Source organism: Anoplopoma fimbria, chromosome 8, assembly GCF_027596085.1.
Source record: "Anoplopoma fimbria isolate UVic2021 breed Golden Eagle Sablefish chromosome 8, Afim_UVic_2022, whole genome shotgun sequence".
Classification (NCBI taxonomy): Eukaryota; Metazoa; Chordata; class Actinopteri; order Perciformes; family Anoplopomatidae; genus Anoplopoma; species Anoplopoma fimbria.
In genome coordinates this window covers 11,363,197-11,387,332 of record NC_072456.1, presented here as the reverse complement: position 1 = coordinate 11,387,332, position 24,136 = coordinate 11,363,197, and the positions used below count along the sequence as shown (strand labels likewise).

At 41.5% G+C, this 24,136-nt stretch overlaps 1 protein-coding gene across 2 annotated transcripts in view; it reads right to left on the bottom strand.

The window, feature by feature from the left end:
* The window catches only part of ror1 (receptor tyrosine kinase-like orphan receptor 1), a 114,401-nt gene extending 90,265 nt beyond the window's left edge, over window positions 1–24,136 (bottom strand). For both annotated transcript variants that reach the window (XM_054602452.1, XM_054602453.1), the window contains exon 1: window positions 23,932–24,136. In XM_054602452.1, coding sequence (XP_054458427.1) covers window positions 23,932–24,037 — 106 coding nt within the window. In that variant the 5' untranslated portion in view covers window positions 24,038–24,136. The remainder of the gene's footprint in view (window positions 1–23,931) is intronic.

Genomic DNA, 24,136 nt, shown 5'->3' with positions numbered 1-24,136 from the left:
AGACTACCTGTTGTGAGGTTTTGTACGAGGGTAAGATAACTGATACACAGTCAGAGACGGGGGGGAGCTGTACTCTATACTGGTGTGCCCCACCAGGGAAGGCCCGCATGCTATTGCAGCCATGTGCTAATCCTATTACTCCAATTTTAGTGTTTGTGTTGAACTTGGATTCAAAGTTTAGGCTACACGTTCCTTCTATTGCAACTCAGCCTTTAAAAAGCATCAGCTAAATGTAGCACTTCAAACTTGTGTGACTCTCGAACGGTGTAATTAAATCAGTTCAGGGAAAGTTTTACCTATTTATAAAGATGTATCAATAGAATGTATGCTTATGTTTATTCAAAGGCTGTTAAGAGTAATTTAATACTGAAGAAATGAAATAAGTTTTGTGATCCACACAGAATTCCCCCTCTCTGACCTAACCACTGATCACCTTTAAAAGCATTCATTCCAATGAGAGCCAGAAGATTTCATTGCTGCACATTTCCATCCTACAACTAGGCCTCTCAGCATTTTGGCTGCAAGTCTAATTGTAGAAATGTTTTCTTTTTTCCCTGGAAAAAGGCTTGGCTGATTTAGCCAAACTGTGTGGCGTTCAAGGTCTCTGTAAGTCAGAGGCAGATTTGTGAACAAGAAAACAGTTTATCAGGGGCATCTGGTTTTTAACATGCATTACATGGTGATATTTTCCAGGGGATTTTTGCATGATGGAGCTACTGCAACCATTAGTTACCCTTCCCAGACTTATATTGTAATTGCAGACGGTTGTAAACTGTTCCACTTTTGCAAACACAGGTTGCTGGAAACCCCTGTTGAGTCCAGTGTCTTTAAAAGCAGTTTATTCTGCATGCCGATTAAGGAAAATCAAAGATCATTAGGTCTCACTATGCAGTGATTGTATCATGGTACGAAAAGATGCTAACAGCTTGCTAGCTTTAGATTAGCAATGATTTACAACAGCAAAGGAGATAAGGAGAGCACAGGTATAAGAGCCAGCTGCTCTCAAGGAAGAGGCTGCATCATAACAATATATGACAGCTGTCAGCAGTGATATACCAACCATAGGATACAGCTAGCTTCTGCATGCAAATACACCCAAACCTGATAGCATGTGTTGCACTGAGATGGTGGGTTTAAGTTTCTTATTCTAATCGAGGCTGGAATCTGTGCATTCACACTACTTGACCTCATCAAATGAAACAGACATTAGGAGGACAACAGGGGGAAAAAAGACGGAGAGAGACGGGGACTGGAAGATACGATAAAAGAGGCAGATATACTGTAGCTAGGTGGGAGTGTAGACAAAAGGGAACATGAGAGCAAGCAGAGATGACAAGGAGACAGATGACTGATGGGGCACCCCAAACAAATGAGTGTACTGGCCTTGGGCCTTGACCTTTCTCTGCTTAATCCTTTCACCTGGCCTTAACAACTGTCTACACACACACACACTTTCAAAAAACATCTATACAGACAAATTGGTGCACCGTTGTTCCACATAAAGGTACACCAGCCATTGTGTTTGACATTAGAGTGGATAATAGTTTTGTTAGAACCACTAATTCTTCTATAGGGCTTTACGTCTTAATCCCCATGGTGATTTAGCCTTGCCGTCATATGAACACACATTGCTCTCAGAGTGTGTGTGTGTGTGTGTGTGTGTGTGTGTGTGTGTGTGTGTGTGTGTGTGTGTGTGTGTGTGTGTGTGTGTGTGTGTGTGTGTGTGTGTGTGTGTGTTAATTACAGAGACAGAATTGTTCATTACTTCGTCCAGGTCCCAAAAGGTCCTACGTATGTGTGCAGCACTCTCAACGTGCCAGCTTAGTTTACACAAGAAGGTCATTTTAATCAGGTGAATACCAGGCCGCCTAATCTGCGGGTCTTTGCCTGAGTATAAACAGAGGATATCCCCCGGCTCAGCCGGGATCACATACCTGGAGTCATGGAAAAGTCATTTCTGGATCTGACCGGAGCAATCCAATAACCTCCTGCCCTCCTTCTCTCCCTCCGACCCTGTATCACAATCACCTCAGGTGCAAGCTCTCGTTCTCACGTCTGTCTCTTTTTGCTCCATATCAACTTCCACCTTCTCTTTCTCGCTATTCCCCTGCTTCAGGTAACATTATTCTAATGGTTTACTGAGTGACCCACAAGACCACGGTGTCAGATTTACACAAATGTACAGAAATGAAACACAGTTGCTTTTATACATGTACGCAGTTAATGACTTTGGAAATGCATATCAACTACATGAAAGGTCACACACACACGCCCAAAAAAATACACCACACATGATCATATTCTCTGATTTCACTCAGTTTGTGTCATGGGGTCTCCACTTTGGAGGGAATGGAAGACCAAATGCTGCCTCAGTTTTCATCACAACCTCTTATCATCCTCTTATCTCTTCACATCGTCAAACATGCCCGAATACATGTTAGTAGGCAAAGGGTCACTGTTGGCCTCTATGTCTCCATCTGCCACTCTTCATTTCTAATCCCCTCTCCTTCCATATCTTTCTCTCCATGTACCTAAACAGGTTTGGGCGACACTGGATGGGATTGGAAACTCGGTCAAGGGGATACTGACAAAATATCAAGATATATGTTTCAATTCTTCAATATCGCCTTGTATCAATATAGCTTGAAAATATGTTTAATTTATATCATTTCTTTATTATTATTTTGTAAAACTTTAGTATAGTGTGTATATGAAACATTCACTATTCACTCCTCTCAGCTTGCAGATTACTCCAGAAAATGTACTGTGATTTAGCTTTTAGTGTCAATACAGGGAAACAATAAGGGGTGCAATCATAAAACTGCAACAACAGAAATCCCACATGACCTCTAATTTAATGAAAATGTGCTATTTTGATATATTGCCCAGCTTCATTTAAAATGTCCAAGACATTCTGGCATCTGGTCAAACATGGGGGTCTTGAACCTAAGGGAATTCTGGTGCATTTAGTTCTTTGTCTGGGCCTGGACATTAGTAGACAGCCCAGCTCTTAATTAGGTTTGACAGGTTTAATCAAGCGTTAAAAAACTAGGAACACAACAAGTTGCTCAGACAAGTTGCTCAGACAAATACAACACAATAATAAATTGTTTTTAAAAGAGAGGAAAGTCTTATGAGGGGAAAATATTGTTGATTTTCTACTGTTTTCTACTTTTCTACTGTTTTTTATTGCTTATTTATAATACTTGTTTTTTTTATTTTCATTTTTTATTTTTATCTTGTCTTTCTTCTACTATGTCTCTTGTGTGCACTTTACTCTATGCTGCTGTAAGCCTGCAAATTTCCCCGCTGCGGGACTAATAAAGGATTATCTTATCTTATCTAATACCTCAAACTAGTGCTGCAACAACCTTTAGGACACCAGAGGTAAAATAAAGTACAGCCAAGAAGGACAAGGACTGAATTATCGTGGACTATTATGCATTGCATACTAACAAAGTCTCCCACCGGTCTGTAACTGCTGCTGTCTGGCATGCTGCCTCTCTTCCTGTTGGTGATAACGTATCGATAAGGTCAGACTCTTTATCACACAGGCACGCCCAATAAGGTAGTGCGGCAGCCATGAAGTGGCGACCTTGTTATCGCTCTCTGATTTGAGTCTAAGTAGGTAGACATTTCATCTTGTGTGTGACAGAAAAAAAAAAAAAAAGAAAAAAGAAAAAGAGACACTCCATCTCGAAAGCTCTTTGATACTAAGAAGAAAGCGTTAAATAAGATTAGTTTTATACCACAGCAGATTCATTGTTTAGATTCATTAGATAAAGATAATTGAGACTTCTTTCTGGTAAAGATAAGGAACAGGAACAGTCATCAATATCAAATCAGCTGTTACTAATGAAATTTAACCACTTATTGGATTTAGCTTCAAAACTTTAACACAACAACATTAATAAAATAAAAACCAATACGTGCCAGCAGTAGATGGTGGTTGCTGACAAGAGGGAAACTTTGAATTCTTTTCATGTCTTTAATGAACAGTAAACTGTTATGGGTGTTACTATTCTGGGTCTGCCTCTTATCCATGTGTGTCTATCAGTGCTGCTCTCTTCTGGACGGGACTGGGGGGCCTCTGATAACCCTCAATGTAGTGTGGGAGTGTGTGTTTGGAAAAATATGTGGAAAAAGAAACCATATAGTATTGAAAAACATGTGTATTGTCTTTAATTAAAAGAGAAAGTGAGAGAAAGACAAACGTACTGTACAGATGAATAAGAACAGACAGAAGGACTGTGAAATTCATTCATCTCAGCAATAAGAAGTTGTCAGTGAAAGCATACCAGAAGTGGGTTGCGGTTGGTATGGGTTGTTGCTTGGTGCTTGATGATCTAAGTGTGAGAGTGTGTGTGATAAGTGGTGATTCAGACATTCAGACCGAAGAAACAGCCGCACGTCTTTTCTCCAGATGTTTCACTGAGGCTGAGAGCTGTCTGAAAGTTGCTCAAGGGCACAACAAGAACCAGTCACTGTGGGATTAGAACCAACAGTTTTTCAAAGACTAAATCATCATTGTCTCCATCCAGACAGACAGACACACACTTTATGTTTTGGCAGACCAGAAGATACACACTTGTCAGGCATTAGAACAACTTCCAAGCATTCCAGTTGTTCTAAATGTGAACACGCATCATTCACACAATAGAGGCTCTGTGAGTCACATTCAAAGGAGAGGGGTCAAATACAAGCTATAGTGTCTGCTATTAAGAATCCCTTTGACTCATCTGCACAGAGACACTTTGCAATAACAAAACTACAGTCCTCACAGTGAGCAAGCCATGAATAAATAATGCATTGCATGTCTATACCTTAGTAAACTCAAATATGTTCATGCCATCAACTTCTATATAAGTATTTTAAATCTGGATTTATGTGATTGTGTCACAATACAATAATATTAAAAGGCTATAAAATGATAAATACCAAGTCTGGATGAATAACATTTACTTTTCAATGGAAAAATCAAGAAAATTAACAAAATAAATTAGAGATGCTCTTGTGTCAGATAAGGAGAATAACTAAATCCAATCAGTGCGGTCTGTGATTATGTGTGTGACACATGGAGTGAGACTTCATTGGAAAAAGCTCATGAAGAATCATTAAATAGACTCTATACTAACCTATGAAAATGTGACTGCCAAAAATAAAAGCCACTGGAAGGGATGTTAACTACATTACATTTTAAAGGGTAAAATGTATAATCACAGACTTATTCAATTTAGTTTTACAAAATTACAAAATCACATCAATCAGGCGCTGCCTGTTTTTCCAGCAATCAAAACTGGGTTTGTGTACTATTCCGCTCTAGTCCCGAGCTGGAGTTTAACAACCCCTGGAACATGATGAGAGAACACGTTTTTTACGTCAATCCAATCTAAATTAATTCGCCAGCTGGGTCAGGCAGAGTGGAGCAGTGGGAAAACTGTCCGTCTGTTTAAAGCAACAGGAGTTTTATAAGATTTCAATCCACAAAGCCAGGTGGTCCTGCAGCAATGGGGGGGAAAAAAAACCTGGGATTAAAGGGAAATGGCGCAATTTGGTGGGATAGATAAGATCAGAGGGATAAGGTGGTTGGATAAAAGCTAAGAAAGAAAAAAAAAGGTAACAGAGAGAGAGGGAAATGACTAACAAGTGTCTGTTCTTGGGCTGGTTAGCTGTACTCTCAGTGGACCAGTGTCGGTGGAGGGAACCGGAGTAAAGGAGAGGTGGGGGGTTGTAAGGTTTGTCATGGAACACCTGCCTCCACTTAACCCCTCTCCCTCTCTTTCTGCTTGAGCTGCCTCTTTCAGCCATCTCCTCTCCTCCAACCCTGCACCCCCCTCCTGCCCTGTCATTCATGCACGGAGTATCCTACCAGCTCACGGGCCCAGGGCCTCTTCTTTTCCCACACATGGGAGAGCCCCTGTAGCCTGAGCTGGGGCCTCACTACTCAGCCTCACAGTCAGTCAGTGAGCAAAGCTGCTCTTAAAGCTCCTGTAAGCATTATTTTTGATTCGATTGACGTCTTGTAATCTCAAAGAATTGATATTACCACCAATCCCAGTAAGAAGCAACATCCAACTCTGACGCTTTCTTTTTGCAGCCTTCGAAGCTTTCAGGTCATCACTTTGGTTCATTGGTCTGCTTGTCTCCCTCCTCTCACAATGGGCAGACTCTCACACAGGCTAGTGAACTCAACCTGTGCAATGCAAAAAGACCAAGAGCTGAGTAACATAAATAAGCCAAACAGAGCAAACTTGGATATTAATGAGGTGTTCCAGTTGCTCTTTGTCTGCTGAATTTGCAATTTTCTTGCTCAAACATTATGTATGAAAACTTAATAAACCAGCAATGTGAGTGCTCTTTGTTGCTTTAGTTCAGCTAGATGTCAAAAATGGCCATCATACTATGCTATCATGTCACTTCCACGACTGTCAAACTATATTATCATGCAATCTTAACAAACGCGTCCAAAATATTTGAAATTCTCTTTACATAAAAAATGTACTTTAGCATGAGTCACTAATTTGACAAATCAGCAAACCAACTAGTTAGGCAGAAATTTATGAATTAATGCCATTTCAGGTCATATGGACACAAAACTCAAGACTGTGCACTTTCTGATATAAACATAAATGTACACCTGCATATACACACAATCCACAAATTCACCAAAACTCACAATCTCAGACTTATTTTAACTTCACAGCGATAGTAGAGTGTGTGTGCTGGTGGTTATACCAATTAAAGAGCTGTGTTAGGTCAGGAGTTATTCATTTGACATTAAAGGGGACATGGGGTCCCCCTATTCAGACCCACCGCAGGCATCAACTCCACCTCTCCACTCTTTTCACCCCGTTTTCTATGCCTCATAAAAGATTTGCCCTTCGCCTCCCCACTTACCCTCCCCTCTCTCTTTCACCCTCTTGTTTGCTCCCTCTCACTCATTATTTTCCTCTCACTCATTCTCTTCACCCCTTCAACTAAACCACCTCTCATCGACCCTTATTCCCTCATCTACTTCATCTTCAGACAGTTTAGATGTTACAGTACAATGTTGAAATGATTACCCATACCTATCTCTCCCTCTTCTCCTCATTCCCTTTCTTGTCTGGCCCCCCCCCCCCTTTTTTTTACCCTCTGCTGGCCTCTCCTCTTTTCTTTCCATTCATGGATGGTAACTAAAGATAGAGCTGCAAACTCCTCCATTAGCCCAATATCCGTAGAGCTGCTCTGCAAGACGTATCCCTGTGCTTCTGTTCCTATTTCAGCAAGTGGATGTGCTGTACATGAGCCTCTGCTGGACACACGTATATAAACACACACACGTCGCGAGCTGGAAGGTTCACTGGCCGTCAACAGTGTGTTATACAGTAGCTCTCCCAAAGGTTTTCTACTCAACAGCGTTCGAATGAGAGACACAAAGATGCAGTCAGTCTCTCTTCCCCTGTTAAAACGCATCATTGCCTGACAAGCGGTCCAGCAACTTTTAATGCCCTGTGAACCTCTCACTTCTTTCCCTTACTACACCATATTCATGAAAACACAGACAAAAATATTATCCAGGGGGACTTGTTAATAATGCTCAAAACATAAATGCCAAGACAAGTCAAATCATAGCCCTTTTCAGTTAAAAACACTGAATCTGTGAGCCAATATGGTCAGCTGAGAGCTCATTAAAGTCACACACCAAACAGCATAATGCTGACAGACATTTGGTGTTTGATAATTGTTTTGGGTTTATTAAATGACACAGTAGTTGCCCGTGTTTCTTGGCCTTTTGACTCCTGACGTCTCCTAAAATAGCCGGGAGTTCACCTTCCTGCAAAAGCTTTCTTATTGTAAGCCAAACTGAGGTAACGAGTTAACTGAATTCCGCAGTACTTACCAACACCGGTGAAACTTAGGTCAAAGCTTTTCTTTCACCCAGAGAATTTATCAATACTTATGTGGGGGAGTTAACAAGAACTAGTGTCAGTATTTGTGCCCCAAAGCCACTGTTCCACAACAGCGCTTGTTTATGAAGGCTAGTCAGAGGCCGGGTCTAACTGAAAGCTTGGTGGTCCATTGGCACTGATGGGACTGGGCCAAGTCAGATGTGAAGGAAGTGTACCGATCTGCATGGGCTACTTTATAGATCCCAGTAGGGACATTTTACTTTTCATTTTCTCCACTCTACAGACTGCAGAGTGAGTTAATGAAGAGCTCTCCAAGGGCCGGTAGGCGTTCACCGTCTCGTTTAGGGCCACTTGGGGGCATGGGTGTTCACCAACTCAGCCTGTTGAACTTGGGCCCTGTGGTTAAAGAGGGGCTTTCCTTACCAACTACAGTGCACCACCCTGATGACTTATGATCGATGCTTCTGGTATACGATCACATTTTAACTCCTGGCAGGCGGTGCAATGGCAACACACATCATATGGAGCAGAAGATCACAGCAGATTTGTGGTACAATGACATCAGGATAAAAGCAGGTATGAGGGTCAAGCTTTGGGCACATGCCGCGCCTATGTTATAAAGCCAAGCAACCGATAATAGCCTCATTTTATGGTCTGCTGAGCCTAAAACCTAGAAGGAACTGCTTTATCATGCTAGTACAGTTGAAATAGAAACACTGGTAAACTCAACATTATTGTGCTCTTGAAAACACAGAACATTTTCAAAATGATGGAAACTGACATTTTGCAAACAGTAAAGTAAGTGTATTAACTTGTCAATAAATCCTTGAAGTCTTATTTGGGTCTGATAATGAGATAACAGAATGACATATGTGTTGAATGTCAAAAACTTGAATTTATGTGATCAACTAACATACTATAAGTAAAATAATGGTGTACATGTCTAAATCTTGTCTAACTCTCCTCGTAACAGTAGCTGTAGGGTGTCAGCTGCAACTCTGTTTCCTTGTTTATCCAATGCCTAACTGGTGTGAAACCTGGAAATCCTGAAATGACGGGTTAAGAGCGTAAGGCGGTAAGCCTACTAAATCTCAGTTGTGAGCCGTGCTTTGATAGACATGGTGCCTGAAATTACTCCGCGGCTACGGTAGCTTTCTTTCCTGTCCGGGCAAGAAAGGAGTAGGAAGAGGATGAGGACGCAAATGACGAATAAGTTGAACAGAGAGGGAATGTTACCATATGACATGTAAGCAGGGAAAATGGTGTAGATTGAACGAAGGTGGAATAAACCAGAAGAGAGAGGGGAGACTGTGGCGGAGAGCTGTTTTTAGCAAGCAGGCCGGGAGACTGAAGGGTGCAGATAGCTGCTGATGGAGTCTCCCGTTTCTGTACGTCAGTGCTAAACGGTATGGCCCGGGCGGAGGACAGAAAACAGATAACAGATAACATAATCGGGCCTTTTTTTGGGGGGGGATTGCAGGCAGAGCAACTTCTGCATCTTGCCTCAGTATATAAAGAGTGCAGATATGCTTGATTTACACAGTTGAATGTTAAATTCAACATGAAATAGGAGTTAAAACAACGTGTAACCTCATCTCTTATTCCACTTCTCACTCTTGAATATAATGTACATGCAGCCAAATCCCTGACGGCATGTCTTATTAGTCAAGGTCATGGTCAATCTACAATGTAAAAAGTGCACAGATGTAAATGACTGTTAGTGTTTGATCTATAGCTGGCAATGATTCTGCTTTGTTTACTTTGCATTTAAGTCTTTCATCTCTATGTTTTTTGCCTACCTTTTCTTCCCCATGTTTTTTTGGTTCTCTCCTGTGTTTCTAGTTGCGCTGTATAGTTTATGATTTGCTGATAAAAAAAACGGCACGCAGAGGTCTCGAAGGTCGCCCGAGACAAAAGCTGCTTTTCAGCTCTCAGGGCTGCTACCTCCCAGCTCTGCTCTCTTCAGATAGCTGAAATATGCCGGCTGGGGGTTTTGAGGCGAGGGGAGGGAGGATGTTTCTCCTGGCCTCCTCTCCCCACAGCGGCCGAGGCGAAAATGACTTTACCATGTGAAGAGGTTGTGGTCGCTCCCGCTATGTATGTAGCCCTGCCAAACTGTCCTTTGTGTCTTGTCTCAAGAGGTTATGCTAGGGCGCAAGTAAAGAATGTCTTACTTAAGAGTTTGGTCATGTTTCAGGGCAGGTCACTTGCATGTTTTCATGCTTGTGCTTGGTTGAGCCTGGTTTAAAAAAAAAAAAAAAAAGGCATTGCATATTCTTATAGGAATATGCAATGCCTTTAGAGATATGGAGAAAAATGCAAAAACTGTAGGCTGCTTAAAAAGTGTGTCTCTGTGTGTGAGTATGTGTGTGCATGTTTAGTGGATAACAATGTGGAAGGGGGCGTGTTTGGGGAAACAGAGTGTTAGAGAAAAGGCAAGGAACTTAGACAGCTCTACGCCAGGTGAGTTCTCCTGAGAGCAGCTGGGAGTATTTTTCCCCTCATTTAGCAGTTCATGAAAAAACCACAAGCTGCCAGATGTGACAGAGGGCACGCACCCTGCTCACACACTGTAAACACACACACACACACGCACACACACACACACACACACACACACACACACACACACACACACACACACACACACACACACACACACACACACACACACACACACACACACACACACACACACACACACGCACACACACCAAAAAATCAGACACAGAGAGGAAACTCAACCTAACCCCAATGTGAATTGTGTGGCATTGATTTAAAGTATTCCAGCATAAGTCAGAGGCAGATTTCTATCAGGGGGAATGTCCGTCTCATTAAAATGAATGTCAGATGAAGTAAACGGAGGGTGAAGACATCAAAGAGGTCTGCGGGGAGCTAAATAAAGCTGGGTTTAAACTCACTACAAACCCATTTACGTCAGGAATTTGACTATGAACCCTACCAAGAATTTGAAAATAATTTTCCTTAGAAGTTACATTCTTTATTATTTTGATACATGATCTATTTCATTTCGTTTATGGTTTTCATTTCTTATTGTTATGAGCCAATAAGACACAATGAGCTTCAGAGAGTATCTTCAGTGCCTTCAAACGTGTACAATCCCTCCAAAGTTTGAAATAATAACATATTGTCAAAAGAAACGCCGTGGTCACACTGCGTACCTTTGGCTCACCGCTGACCTACATTCCCTTTTGTTATTCCACACATATCGGCACTGTGTAAAACCGCTGGCTGCTAATTGCTTTCACATTACAGAGCAGCCGGGTGATCTTGGTGGCTTTCCAAGACCACCAACACTGGGACATGGGGCGTGCACAGTTGCAATAGCATACCACCAATCGCTGGCTGCATTACTGTGTAAGCAAAGACTGGGCAAACATGAAGGCTGCTATCTGCTATACGTAGCCGGCAGTGAAGGACCATCAGAACTTACACTTTTCTTTAAGTGTTATGACTGTCGAGTCAGGGAAGCCCATTTAACATTAAAAAAAATGCATGGTTTTCACAATAAAAGTAAAGAGGCTTTACTGCACACTTCTGGAGGCACTTTGTGTAAACCACTGAGTGATGTAACTCACTCTGAAGCAGCAGAGTGCTTGTGTGACTTCCTAAACAAATTTAACAAACAAGCAGTACTGTGACGGCCCTTGCCTATTTTACAAGTGTACAATTCTGGTTTGCCCAGCTATTTTTCGCTTTGTCCTGAAGGTGTCACAGGAACGCGGTTGCAGCAGAGTGCAGGATGCAGAGCACCTGGTCCTGGATCTCCAAGGGAATAAAAGCCCTAATCCAGCCTTGCTTCGGTCTATCCTGCTCACATGGACTCATCCCTGCCAGCGTGTGCCCGTTTTTACCTTGGTTTGGTCTTCTTTAGTTTTCGCTGACAACACCCCATGCTCACAAATTCACATTTAAATTACTGATGTCACTGACTGACACACATCACAATTGAAGCTATTTCTTTACTTTATTATAATAAATACCTTTAATTTACCATCATCCATTGTGTCCTTTTCCGTATTTGTCATGCCTAAGAGCCGAGTACACTCACTACACTTAGCAATGGGTTATTTGAAAGAAATTTGTCCTTAGAATCTCACAGGTTGTCTCTCGCTTTTTCGGAGGCAGTTTCTAAAAATATGACAATGGTAGCATAGCATTTTTCTCCCATTCTGTGTTTTAGTTCACATTACTTATTTTATAGTGGTACATATAAAACTTTTTTTGGTTTCAAACATGAATGACTGTCACTAAAGAAATAGAAACCAAAGACTCTAAGAAGCCATTTTTACAGGCGATAGGGGACTGGTTTTGTGTTCCAGATACAATGTATGAATGTTTGGGTATTTTACAGAATTAGCTTTATTTCCCCGCCGTGCTAAATCAAACATTATGAACCACAAAGTCTAACAAATATTACCAAATTTAAACTTGGTAACATTTTCCATTTCCATGTGTTCCACTTATTGTCTAACGGGTGGTGCAGATTCTCGACATTTTAATAAAAGAATGTTAACCACAACAAGCAAAACTAGCCTGGGACATAAAGAAATAAATAAATGCAGACAAGGATGTTACATTGTTGCTCTTTCAGTCACCCAGTCTGACCACAAAGGCATCACATGTCCGTCAACAGAATACTGCATGACAGAAAGTGACGCAAAGATGGTGAAGTGTTTATAAAAGCACATCCTTTGCTTGGAATTTGTTCATTCTAGGGAGAAGCGCATCTCTTTCCACATTACAAATATCGGACAAAAAGACAATGTCCACTCATGCTCAGGGCCGTCATGAGTAGAGGCTAAGCTAGCCAGCTGGCTTAAGTTAAATCAGTTTTAAATTAAAGAGTAAAAAGGACTAACAAAGCCTGGTTAACAAAGCGAGGGCAGTGAGGGACGATGGGTCATTGCTGTCTGGTCGTGGACACAGACAATTTAAGTAAGTAAGTAACAATAACAATAACAATAACAGGGAGCCAGAACAGAACACGCTCCAGGATATAACCAGAATAACTGGAATACAAATCCTTTTCATAAAAAAAACCCCTCCTCTTTGGACAAAGTTTCCGAGGATGAGAAGAAAGAGGAGCCAGTGGATAAAGACAGTGAGGGCGAAAAAAGCAGGAGTATGTGTAAAAGAAAGGAAAGCTCAGACAAACTCTGGCCCTGCCAAACTCTGCCACATGTCCCTGCCTTGAGCTGACAGTAGTCCAAACTGTTGAACACTACCAGCAGGGGGAAACTTCAGATCGAATCCACTATTGTTTAAACTTCGACTCAGGCGGTCATGAATCACAGCAATCTGTCTCGCTCCGAATTATCAGCGCCGGCCCATTTCAAATCAGCGCTTCAACAGAGCATGTCAAGAATAATAAGCCACAATGCCCATAGCAGGGACTTTTTTTTTTTTTTTTTTTTTCTTTCTTCAATTTCCCTGCAGCAGGGCCTTTCAGGCTGCACACATCTACAGGGACGGGCCCCAGCCATGTTGCAAAACATCATTACACAATGCATGCAACAGCATAAACAGTTGTTCATCTCAATGAAAAGCTCAATAAATATACTATATTTAAGCGCAGTGGAACTGTGGCTACATAGGGGAAAGATGCTGAGGCTTTGCCATCAAGCCCTTTACTACAATTATGGCTGTAATGACATGACAGGTTTTATGTTCCATTAAAGATTACTCTGGGATAGGGAAATGCTGAAGTCACAAAATAATATGCCCAGCGAGCATTGCTCAACATTTCCAAATACAATTATCAAAATATTGTTATTTTGTGTTGACATGACGCGAGTTTAACTTATATTGGATATTTTAGTACGAAGGGCTTAACAGAGTACATAATCAGAGGCTCCTAAACCTCCAGTCGCTACAACGGCTGGATGAAATAGCGAGGGAGACGGAGAGGTAATGAGCTCTTGTGGGCAAAGCTTAGCATGACTGAGGCAGCCACGCAGAGGTTAAGCAAACAGGCAGTGGGATCACGCGGGCATAAGCCTCTTATACAGGCCCCTCTGAGGAGAAGATCATTGACTTCTGATAGGGGGATGAAGGTCAGGAGTAGTCAAAGATCGCCAGTCCTCCACTAGTGAGAAAACCCCACTTTCTTCATCGTCCGTCTGTGGCTGATTATTCTAGTTTTCTGTCATGTGTTGTTTTTTTTTTGTTAGAGTGAAATGTTTCAGCTTTTTTTGATTGATACGAGTTGCTGAGAGTGAATTTAAGCCTGCTGTCAGTCAAACAGCTCTATGAAAATATTTTCTGGTCTCAATATCGCTCTTAGCCCTCTCGGCTTTCTCTTAGCTGAGCCCATCCCAGTCCCCGCTCACATCCTCACACTATCAATCTTTTGGTCCCTTTCTAAAATAAAAACTAGCATTGGACTTTTTTTTTTTTTTTGTTGTACTCGATGAACCTCTTCCTCTTTCCTCCCCAGGTCCCCCCTCTCCTGCTGGGAGCGTCGGGGCAATGCAGTTTCATTTCCTGCCCTGCTGAAATCAATGCTTTCTGGGAGAAGGGGGGGGGAAACCAGGAGGAGACAGATATGTTTAGAGACAGGAAAACAAGAGTGAAGTGTGAGAGGACTGTTGGCATGCAGGACACAACCACGCTAGTAAGTAAACTTAAACTTGACTCGCTTCCAAGTCTGTGTCAGTCGTGATAAACGTCCACCGGGAAATTAAATAACCGTTCTAAGTGGAAATATAAAAAAACAAAAAACAGGGGAGCTGCTTTAAAGGGTAAACTCAATTTTCCCCTCAACACTCCCCATCACTGTTTTTTTTATTGGCCTCAGAGAGGGAGAGATTTGCGGAGGGCAGCAGCGGTATTCTGAATCTCACAGGGTAAATGTATGAATTCCTGGGCGGGAGCGTCCCAGTTGGCAAGATTCCTTTCTGCTTTCACCCGGGTTAAATAAAGAGTTCCCCTACATGAGTCTCTGAGTGAATTAGAGGAAGCTAGTGACGAAGAAGATAGCACAAACTCTGTCACAGTCACACAAAGACAGATTCCTGCCCTATGACTATTCCATACCTTTTTTATTACCCTTCCTGCACATTTGACCACAAAAACCAGCAGCCGCCCTGACATCAAACACAGGACTCCCTCGGTGATTCAACGACCTTCTGGGAAACGCATCTGAGGGTCAGTAACGCAAAGACTTCGGACTGCATTCTTCCATTCTTTTCACTCCCTTGTTTCCGTTTAAAAATGACCCGCAATCTGGAGAGTTAAACTGCACGGAAGTCAATAACTTTGCTTCTGAAAGAATCGGCCGTATGGTGAGGCCATCAAGCCAAAATGGATTTAAGAGGCTCCTAGTGACTGTATGGGTATGGGAACGGATTTTCTCCAAGACTGTGAAGAAAGCTTTGGGAGTTTACCAAAAATGTATCTTTAACTAGAATTTTGAGAAATGCCAATGGAGGAAGTACCAACTTTTACCGAGAGACTGACTTCATCATTGAAGCTTTTTCTCTCTGGCCTGTCACAAAGGCCGATGAAAGATGCAATCTGACCACGTCTAATGCGACTCGGGGACATTGATTTCCCTTTTGGGGCTGAATCTGGCAGATCTTTAGCCAGCAGTGGTTTGCTAGATGGGCATTTAACTCATGGTACTTCAGAATTACAGCCAGTGAGACCTTTAACTCCGGATTCCTCGGTTAGTGTGGTCAACACAGGATTAGAATGGATAGAGAGGGAATTTCCATTTAAGTTGAATTTCTTATGGTCTTCTTTGCTTTTTCTATTTGTGCTAAGTCACTGTTTTATTTATGGTTTCTTGTTCCTGAACATTATAGTCACATTTTACAGCCATGCTGGACATTCAAATAGACATTGTTTTCAGAAGTCATGCTGGAAAATTATAGCAGAGTTGCTTCTATGCTGACTAGTTCTGTCAGAAGGTTTAAAGGCATTACTTATCTGCCTTGTGTGAAAGTTTGAGATCCCTGGACTACAAGTCTGAGCCACTAGTTCAAGACAAGCCCTCTCAAGGTTTTTGTGTGTGAATGAAGTGGTGGGGTAAACACTAGCTGCTGGTTAATAGGGAGCTTGCTTAGAGAACAATGTGACAAAGCCTTTGGTTAAACAAACACGCTAAGCCAATGTCCTCACTCGTCAGATACATTTCAAACACTGTTCAAGATGTCAACACTAAGCCAACTAAATCCAAAAATGCACTCTTTACCTTCCATTTTCAGGCTTCTGTCTACACAAGTTTTTCCCACCTGAAACTTTCTCCCACTTTTGTTTTCTTTGCATTTCTGTATACCCAATCAGTCCGTATAGTTGTTTTTGCCGTAACCACTTAGTCGGCTTTGTGAGCATAATGTCTTAAATTGATCAATAATTGTAAATTAAATCATACCCTGATTTTAAAAAACTTACTTCTTTTCATTCCTCTACCAACCATCGCAGGGGTAGACGAGCAAACTTTGTTTTTTGTCTATTTGCTTTGAGGCTATTGTAAAAAAAAAAAAAGTAAAACATATGGAGAAATAAAATTGGGAACAAAAACTTAAAAGTGATGTAGCGGGAGACGGAAGCAAACAGAAGGGAAACCTGATTGCAGAATGGCCGTTGGTTGTTTCTTACCATTTATCCCACATAACAGTATAAAATCCCCTCATAGTCTGCCAACTATTTTCAATGGAGCAGAGAAAACATGTTGCACAACATACATTGTGGGAAAATGTGGGAGAGGTTCATCTTTTGGAGGAACACCCCCCCCCCCCGAGTGCTGAAGACAGACCTTCACCAGCTGGATCACTGAGGAATCAAACAGCCCCTTTGATAAGACATCATGTACATACAGTACATTAGAAATATTCTGATCATCAGATCAAATGATCGGTCAGTGTGTAGGTTCAAAAAGTGCTCATGAGGCATCTCGACTTTGACTCTTCCACTGAAAACGATGAAGGGAAAAAAAGGCTTATACATTCAAAACTTTGTTATTACTTCTGCAGATCACCGATTCTATTCGGTTTGCCAAAGTAGACTTGTTAAACCGGCAGCTTTGAACTAAAACCCATTTACATGAATTAATCTTCAAAAGAAGGAATTCCTCAATGTCGGGCTACAACAGGATTATAGTTTCTATTGCTACTGATTGTAATAACAAAGCAGTAAAAGACCAAAAAGGGCCAAACACACTTCTCTTTGTATGTTCCACAAACATAAAAACTTCCGAATGACTAAATGAGAGGACGGACCACAAATCAGTCCTGAGCCCTGAAAAGCAAATCCAACACTATGTACACGCACACACAAAAGGGGGTTCAGTAAAATCAAACTGAACACAAATCATTAGATGCCCCGTAAAATTCAATTTCCTGCCGTCCAAACATCTCTGGTTTAATAATTCCACAAGCAGACTGAAGTTTGTATTCTAAGCATTTTCCACTTTACACAGCACTGCAGGAGAAACGTGCTATTTACATTATTTCTGTGTGTACGTTAGAGGCATGAAAAAAAAAAGAAAGAAAGAAAGACAGAAACCAAGAAAAAAGAAGGATTTGAATGATGGAGCTGCCAAGAATCATTTTGGAAACACACAACTGTGAACAAAAATACATGTGATGATGTTGTATTAATAACTGCAGAGTGATAAGTTTATAAAAATGTCTCAGTGGAGCTGATGGTCCAATGGTTTTCCCAGTGTAACCACAGAACCACGTGGGCGACAGAGTGGACGCGGAGCCATGAAGACTGATATTGAGGAAGCCAAAAATATATTGATATTGAGGAAGCCAAAAATTTGTCTCATAATCAGCACGTAACTAAATTAACTTAAGTGTTTCTGCAACAGCTGACATCACAAAAGAAGTATTTTTTGCTTAAATCAAAGACGCTAAATGCTGACAAACCATCACCAGAGGCCCGTATGAGTGGTTATGATCGTCTGTAAAGAGAGCGGCCGCTGGTGTGGAGCCTCCCCGCTCAGCTATTGTTGAGTAAACACAAACAGCGCAGCCAAGAGCAGCGTGTTAGTCAGCCAGGCAAGAAGGGCCAAGTGGAGGAGCCACACGGCGGCAAAATGAACTGTACAGACGGAGAGGGTGAGTGTGTGTGTGTGTGTGTGTGTGTGTGTGTGTGTGTGTGTGTGTGTGTGTGTGTGTGTGTGTGTGTGTGTGTGTGTGTGTGTGTGAAAGACAGAATACCAAGGCCAAGCCAAGACAGTCAGAAAGAGAGCGAGCGAGCGAGCGAGGAGAGACTGCCAACATGTGTCTCGTGCCAGTCAGATAAGAGGAGTGCCAAGGAGTTTTGAAGTCATGCTGATGGTGGTGGGGTGACATAGGGGTTGACTATTCTCTCATTCGCTCGCAAGGGAGAAAGTAGTTCTGTGTGTACTGAAAACCTAATTTGACGAAGGATTTTATTTATATTTTAACAACTTTTCTGAAGAAACCACGATTATTTGAATCCACACACACAGCGTGTTTGTGATTAGTGTTTCCGACATTTCATTGACGTTGAAGTTATTTATAAAGTGTGGGCAGATTAAATTAAGATCATACTTTTGAATAGGTGCAGGCAACACTTATTCATTTTGTTCAGTGCTGGTGACAGTGTACTTCACCAGACTACTTAGGTCATGTAGCGATTTTGTGGGGAAAAAAAAGTCCATGCAGCAAAAAGCTGATTTCCTATAGACAGAAATGTGACAACAACACATATTTGGGGGATAAAGATGATAAAGTCAAATATTATGCATTAAAAAAAAAAAAGAAGCTACTTTATTGGGGAAAGTAAGTACTGATATCTTTGGCAGAGAGGCCCAGAAAGTTTTTTTTCATGTAATACCTTGGAAGGAGCATGGTGTGGTACAAAGACCTAATTGTGGCTGGTCAGAGATCTGCCCATCTGCTTGCAGTGGGGGTTTCTGAAGTCCTTAATGCAATGCAAACAAGGTTTAAAAAGATTTACTCTGACACATATAGGGGAATTTAAAAAGCCATGTTTCATGCTGCCCCCTATTAAATTAAATGCAGCATGATCTCCACATATTAATCCCAGGCTAAGCTTGCTGGGAGGACGCTAGCAAAGAAGTAATTTGATAAAACTGCTATGAAGAGAGCTCTCAATGAAATTTAGAGCTCTTTAAGCCACTGCTATTCCCCACAGTCCTCAACATTAAACATTGCCAAGTCCATATGGGAAATTGATATGCAGTATGTGTGGCTTATTCCATCAGACTCATTAAAGTGTCACTTTGTCATCAGCACACTCTCGCACTTACAGCTTGCCTTACACGTGCAGTAAAGGACTCATTGTATCGCGTGTGTAAAGTACAGCAGAGAACAGTTTTTTTATGTGGCGGGTGTAATTTGTCTTCCAGACAGCAGTCGAGAGACATCAACATAGAAAGTATTCAATAGAAGCTATAGAAAGCTATATAATATGTAGTCTTGACATACAGAACAGGGGCAAATATATATTTTAGTCTATTAATGTACCATACACTTTTGACAAGACTTAATGCTACCTGTCTGCAGCTTATAGCCCCACGCTACCAGACTCTACCTCTGTTAAAACCACTGCAGTGCCGCACTGTCCTCTACACACTAGCTTCTCAACTGCAGCACTAAAAACCTGAACCAATGTTTTCTGTTCCTTTTGTTAATCCGGCACTGCATTTCCTTGAACCCTGCAGAGGTTTTTCTCTCCCTCCAACACTCTGACCTCCTGTGCAGACAGTAAATTGCAGGAAAAAGGTTTTTCACGCTTGGCTACAGTTTGTGGTGGCAGAAACTTCTATCAAACGCCTCCAAAGAAGATCTGCGTCCACTGTGTTCAGCCTTTGATTAAACGCTGCCTCTCAGAGGGACTCGGACCACTAAAAAACCAGCACGCTCCACAAAGTCTGATTTGTGGAAACAAGAGCATTTTCCTGCCAATGTTACACAAATGCAGGGAGTTTACACTAACTTTGCAGAGAGCAGATAGACAAAAAAGGGAAAGCCTAAATCTGCCTCTCCATCCAAAATTCCTCTATCAACCAAGCACTGACGACATACTATCAGGACATACCAGCCGGCAATTCAATGGACAAAAAAACCTGTACCATTCACTAGCATCACACATCATATGGAAAATTCAGATTTTAACTAATCAATGAGGTAATCCGGCTTGGGAAACAACAACCACAGTAAGAGAGTGATGAGAAAAAATCTACACGAAGAAAAGTACTGAACAAGTTATTCGATGTCTTGATGCTTTTTTTATATCACTTAAAGCAAGTCGCCCGCTGGCTGTACATCAGTTAAACAATTAGCACACAATATTCTCCACACACTTTGCCCTATGGCAACGCTGAGGCTAACGGAGCCTTGGCAAACACATGTGCTTAATAACTAGCGGGAAGTAGGTAATTGCCAGTGCACGACGCAGTTTACACACCACTGTTTTTAATCAGTGACATAAAACAGAGTCCGAGCGTGTGATTTATGGCTATGTCCTGATTAAGTTAATGTCCACCACTTTCTGCCCATTTCACACGCTCAAAATGAAGCTGAACTGTCCAGAGGAAAAAAAAAAAAAAAAAAAAGAGCTAGAAAAAGACCATACATCTGTTTCACACATACAGTTCCTGCCACATTCTTCTGTGTCTGCCAAAAGCTTTTAGGGATGCACACCACTTGATGCCTGAGTTAATGTAGTGTGCACTGTGCAGAGTGGGAGTTGAGTTTTTAGACACAGAGGAATTATCTCTCTGAAAGAGATGTACCACTTAGACCTCGATGGAGCCCAACTTTTTTCCATATGGTCACAGATAAAAGGAGATATTACAGCAATATTGCAATGATGAAAAGCACTGAGAAAACTATAAATCACTACAGGGAGAGGCTGATTTGCTTTCATTTTACAGGGATGCCTGTAAACTCTAAATCATTAATATCTAGAGTCTAAGAAAATACCATATGACAGTACAGACAGACACCCCAGTAGCAGGGAGAGTAGGACAAGCTCCTATACACTCCGTCTGCAGGACCAAGGATTTTTTTTTTTTTTTTTTTTCCAGGGGTGAAGTGCCTTTAGTGTCAACAGTGTGTCCTGTTGAAAACAGCACTGAGGCAGCTCCAGCCAACATGATTTATAGCCTCCCTGAGTGTTATTAAAAGGCTAAATGCAACTCTAAACAGATTTCACATAGTCGCTGCCCTGCACAGGACCTTTTATGTTTAGAAGTGAATGTCCCATGTTCAGAAACATTTACACAGTTTATATAGTGGGGAAACATTGCAGTCAATTTATTTTTATATACATGGCACAGATTATTACTTTAGAGCTAAAGGTCAGGGGCGGAAACATGTAATGACAGTGACTGTTTTAAAAAAGATGCTGCGCCTATTTTATGTTTAAACAAAAGGTGCTTTTACTTGCACTGTGGTAATCGGATTGTTCCTGGCTTTCAGAAGAAATCAGATTGACATGCTGCAAAACCTGGGTTCAATTTTGGGTTATGAGATTAAGAATCAATCCAGTTGGCACAAATAGATTCTTGCTGGAAGATAAAAAAAAAATAAAAAAAAAACCTTGGCCATGTCAACATTCATGGGGGTTTTTAAGATTTTCCTATTGTGTGCAAATGATTGGAAAAGACTTTCATGTGATTTGGAAGTGAAGCAATGCCTACAAGAATAAAATATCATGATCTGTTCTACAATCTGCTTTGTTTGGAATAGTCCCTAAAGAGTTGATGGTGATACCTAAGCTGTTTTTGGTAAGGACAGGGAAGAAATCTTAGGGCCAATTAAAGTTGACATAAACTCAGGTTTTAGTACAAACCCATTATCCAATTTCCTGCCTTGACCTGATCACTGACATTATTCAGAATTTTGTGAGCATGTAAATTAAGAAAGAGTGTTGCACTTTAAAAAAAAATCAAAAAAATCAAGGGGAGTGCATGTTTGTGATTTGGATTGCATTTTGTGAGCCAATTGATCGGAGTTTCAGGCTTTCTAAGCAGCCAAGAGTGCATACGGTTTCTCCCAAAATATAACGTGCGTGCATTTATATTATTGGTTTATACATCCTTTGTCAAGCAAGAATGCCATGTTAACAAATTCCCTTACTGTGGCCAGGGGAAGTCCCTATTGTTCCTGGAAATGCTGACATTTGAACCACAGAGACAGACCAGTGACCTCTGACCTCTGACTGGAAGCTGGTAGACTGACCGGTTTACCAGACAGCAGCAGATAAAGCAGACAGCCTAACCCCTTCCGTTTCATCCACGTAACGTTTGCTAAGTTGCTTCTACAATACAGCCACTTTTATATGCACTGATCACATGGCACTGCACTCCTCACATCCAGTTGAACCGTACTGTTGTTTCGTTCCCCTCCGACCATTCCATTACAGCAAGCCAGAGCAGAGACAAGTCTCCCAGTGTGATCCTTCACTAACATATCCTGGAGCTGCTTCATTGGCGGTAAATAGCAAGTCAGGTTTGTGGATGTAATGGAAGAACAAAGAAGATAATGGGCATTGTTTTCTTGTCCATACCAATTAAGGCTACAACATTTGAAGCTACAAGTATTTGGATGTACAGAAAAAGTAGGAATCATATTCATTGCACAGAGCAGCTGTAAATGATCTCAGAGAGACAGCAGTTGGAGCTTTTGACTATTTTCTGGTTTCTAGCAGTGGGCAGGAGAGCAAAAGTGAATCAGTTTTGCTTCATGAAAAACAGTATTAGCATATGAAATTTAATTTTCAAGGAGGATTTTGCCATCAAACTGTGGGAGTCATTTCCACTCGACCGTTTCCACATCTAAAGTAGGGGCTTGGCTCTCCTCCACTCCATATTCGATCATGAAACTCCATTCGCAGAGGTTATAGCGAACTCATCCAGTTAAGCAATGTGGATTAACATTCCTCCCTGCCTCAGAGCAAGAAAGAGAGGTAGAACGATATAGAGAGGAAGGGATGGCAAGAGAAGGGCCATGGCAGAAAGCTTTACTCCCAACGCAGCTTATTATGTACACCTCCGTTGTAAATAAAAGCCAAAAGCATTTAAGGAGGACAGAGATAATCCAAACAAACCCCAAAAAAAAAACATCCAGAGATAATTCATCACTACCCATAAGGAGGGGAGGATTGTTTTATACTTGCAATACACTCAAACGCCAGAGACCAGAAAATATTAAAAACGCTTTCCACAAGCGGCTTCATATACAATTCAATCATACTTATATTAGTCAACCAAAAGCCAGTTACATATACCATCAGGCAATCCTTTCTCCAAGACGTTAAACACCACAAACTCGGCACAGTAAAAGGCCGTGGAAACATTTCTATTTAGATAGTTGAATGGGCCAAAAAAAAATAACCACACTGTACAGGCACATAAAATGATTTATTTTAGTGTTTTATGTGAGCCAATTAAGACATACTGGCCTAGGTTTTGAAAAAAAAAAAAGTTGCCCATGCATCCTCATCAATCAAACCTAAATGTTTAACAACTGTTTGCCCTTAACATGTTTTGCATCCCTTATCTTTAAATCGACCTGAACCATTGACACAATAGCTCTCCAGCTGACCGGTTAAGACCCCCCCCTGTTGTCTGCCAACAGAGTCAAGTCTTTCCCCGTGCAGAGCTTTCCCCAATGACAATAGGACGATAATCTAAAAACCAACGATCATTAACATGAGAGAGGAGGCTGAACGGTGGCAAACAGCTCTGCTTTATAAAACAGTTTGAGGGCATGTATGAGATTATTTCAGCAGAGAAAGACAAATAAAAGACAATGATGAATGACTTTAAACCGCATTTAAAGTGCGATGAAGTCATTATAATGCCAAAAAAACCCCCAAAAAACCCAAAACAGACACATGCAACCAGTCCCCTACAGAAGTTTGTCATATATTGTTGATATATTACATCGTTGGATTCAAGCGTGTTGGGATGAACCGCAGATTGAGTGAGGCCAGCAGGGAAGCAGAGGAGAGAAAGGGAGAATAAAGGGAGAATAAAGGGAGAATAAAAAGGAGGCTTGAGACTCACCAGACGCGTTCAGGTCCAGGACTGTGTGTAGGAGCAGGAGGATCCAGAGAGCGCCGGCTGGACATCTCCACACACGCCGACTCGAAGCTGCCCGAGTTGGATACATTCCTCCGGCTCTGTGTGTTAAAACCTTCGTCCGCTTTTCCACATCCACTACACTCAAGAGAATTAATTTCGATCCCCTCCAAAAAAACAAAAAACAAAA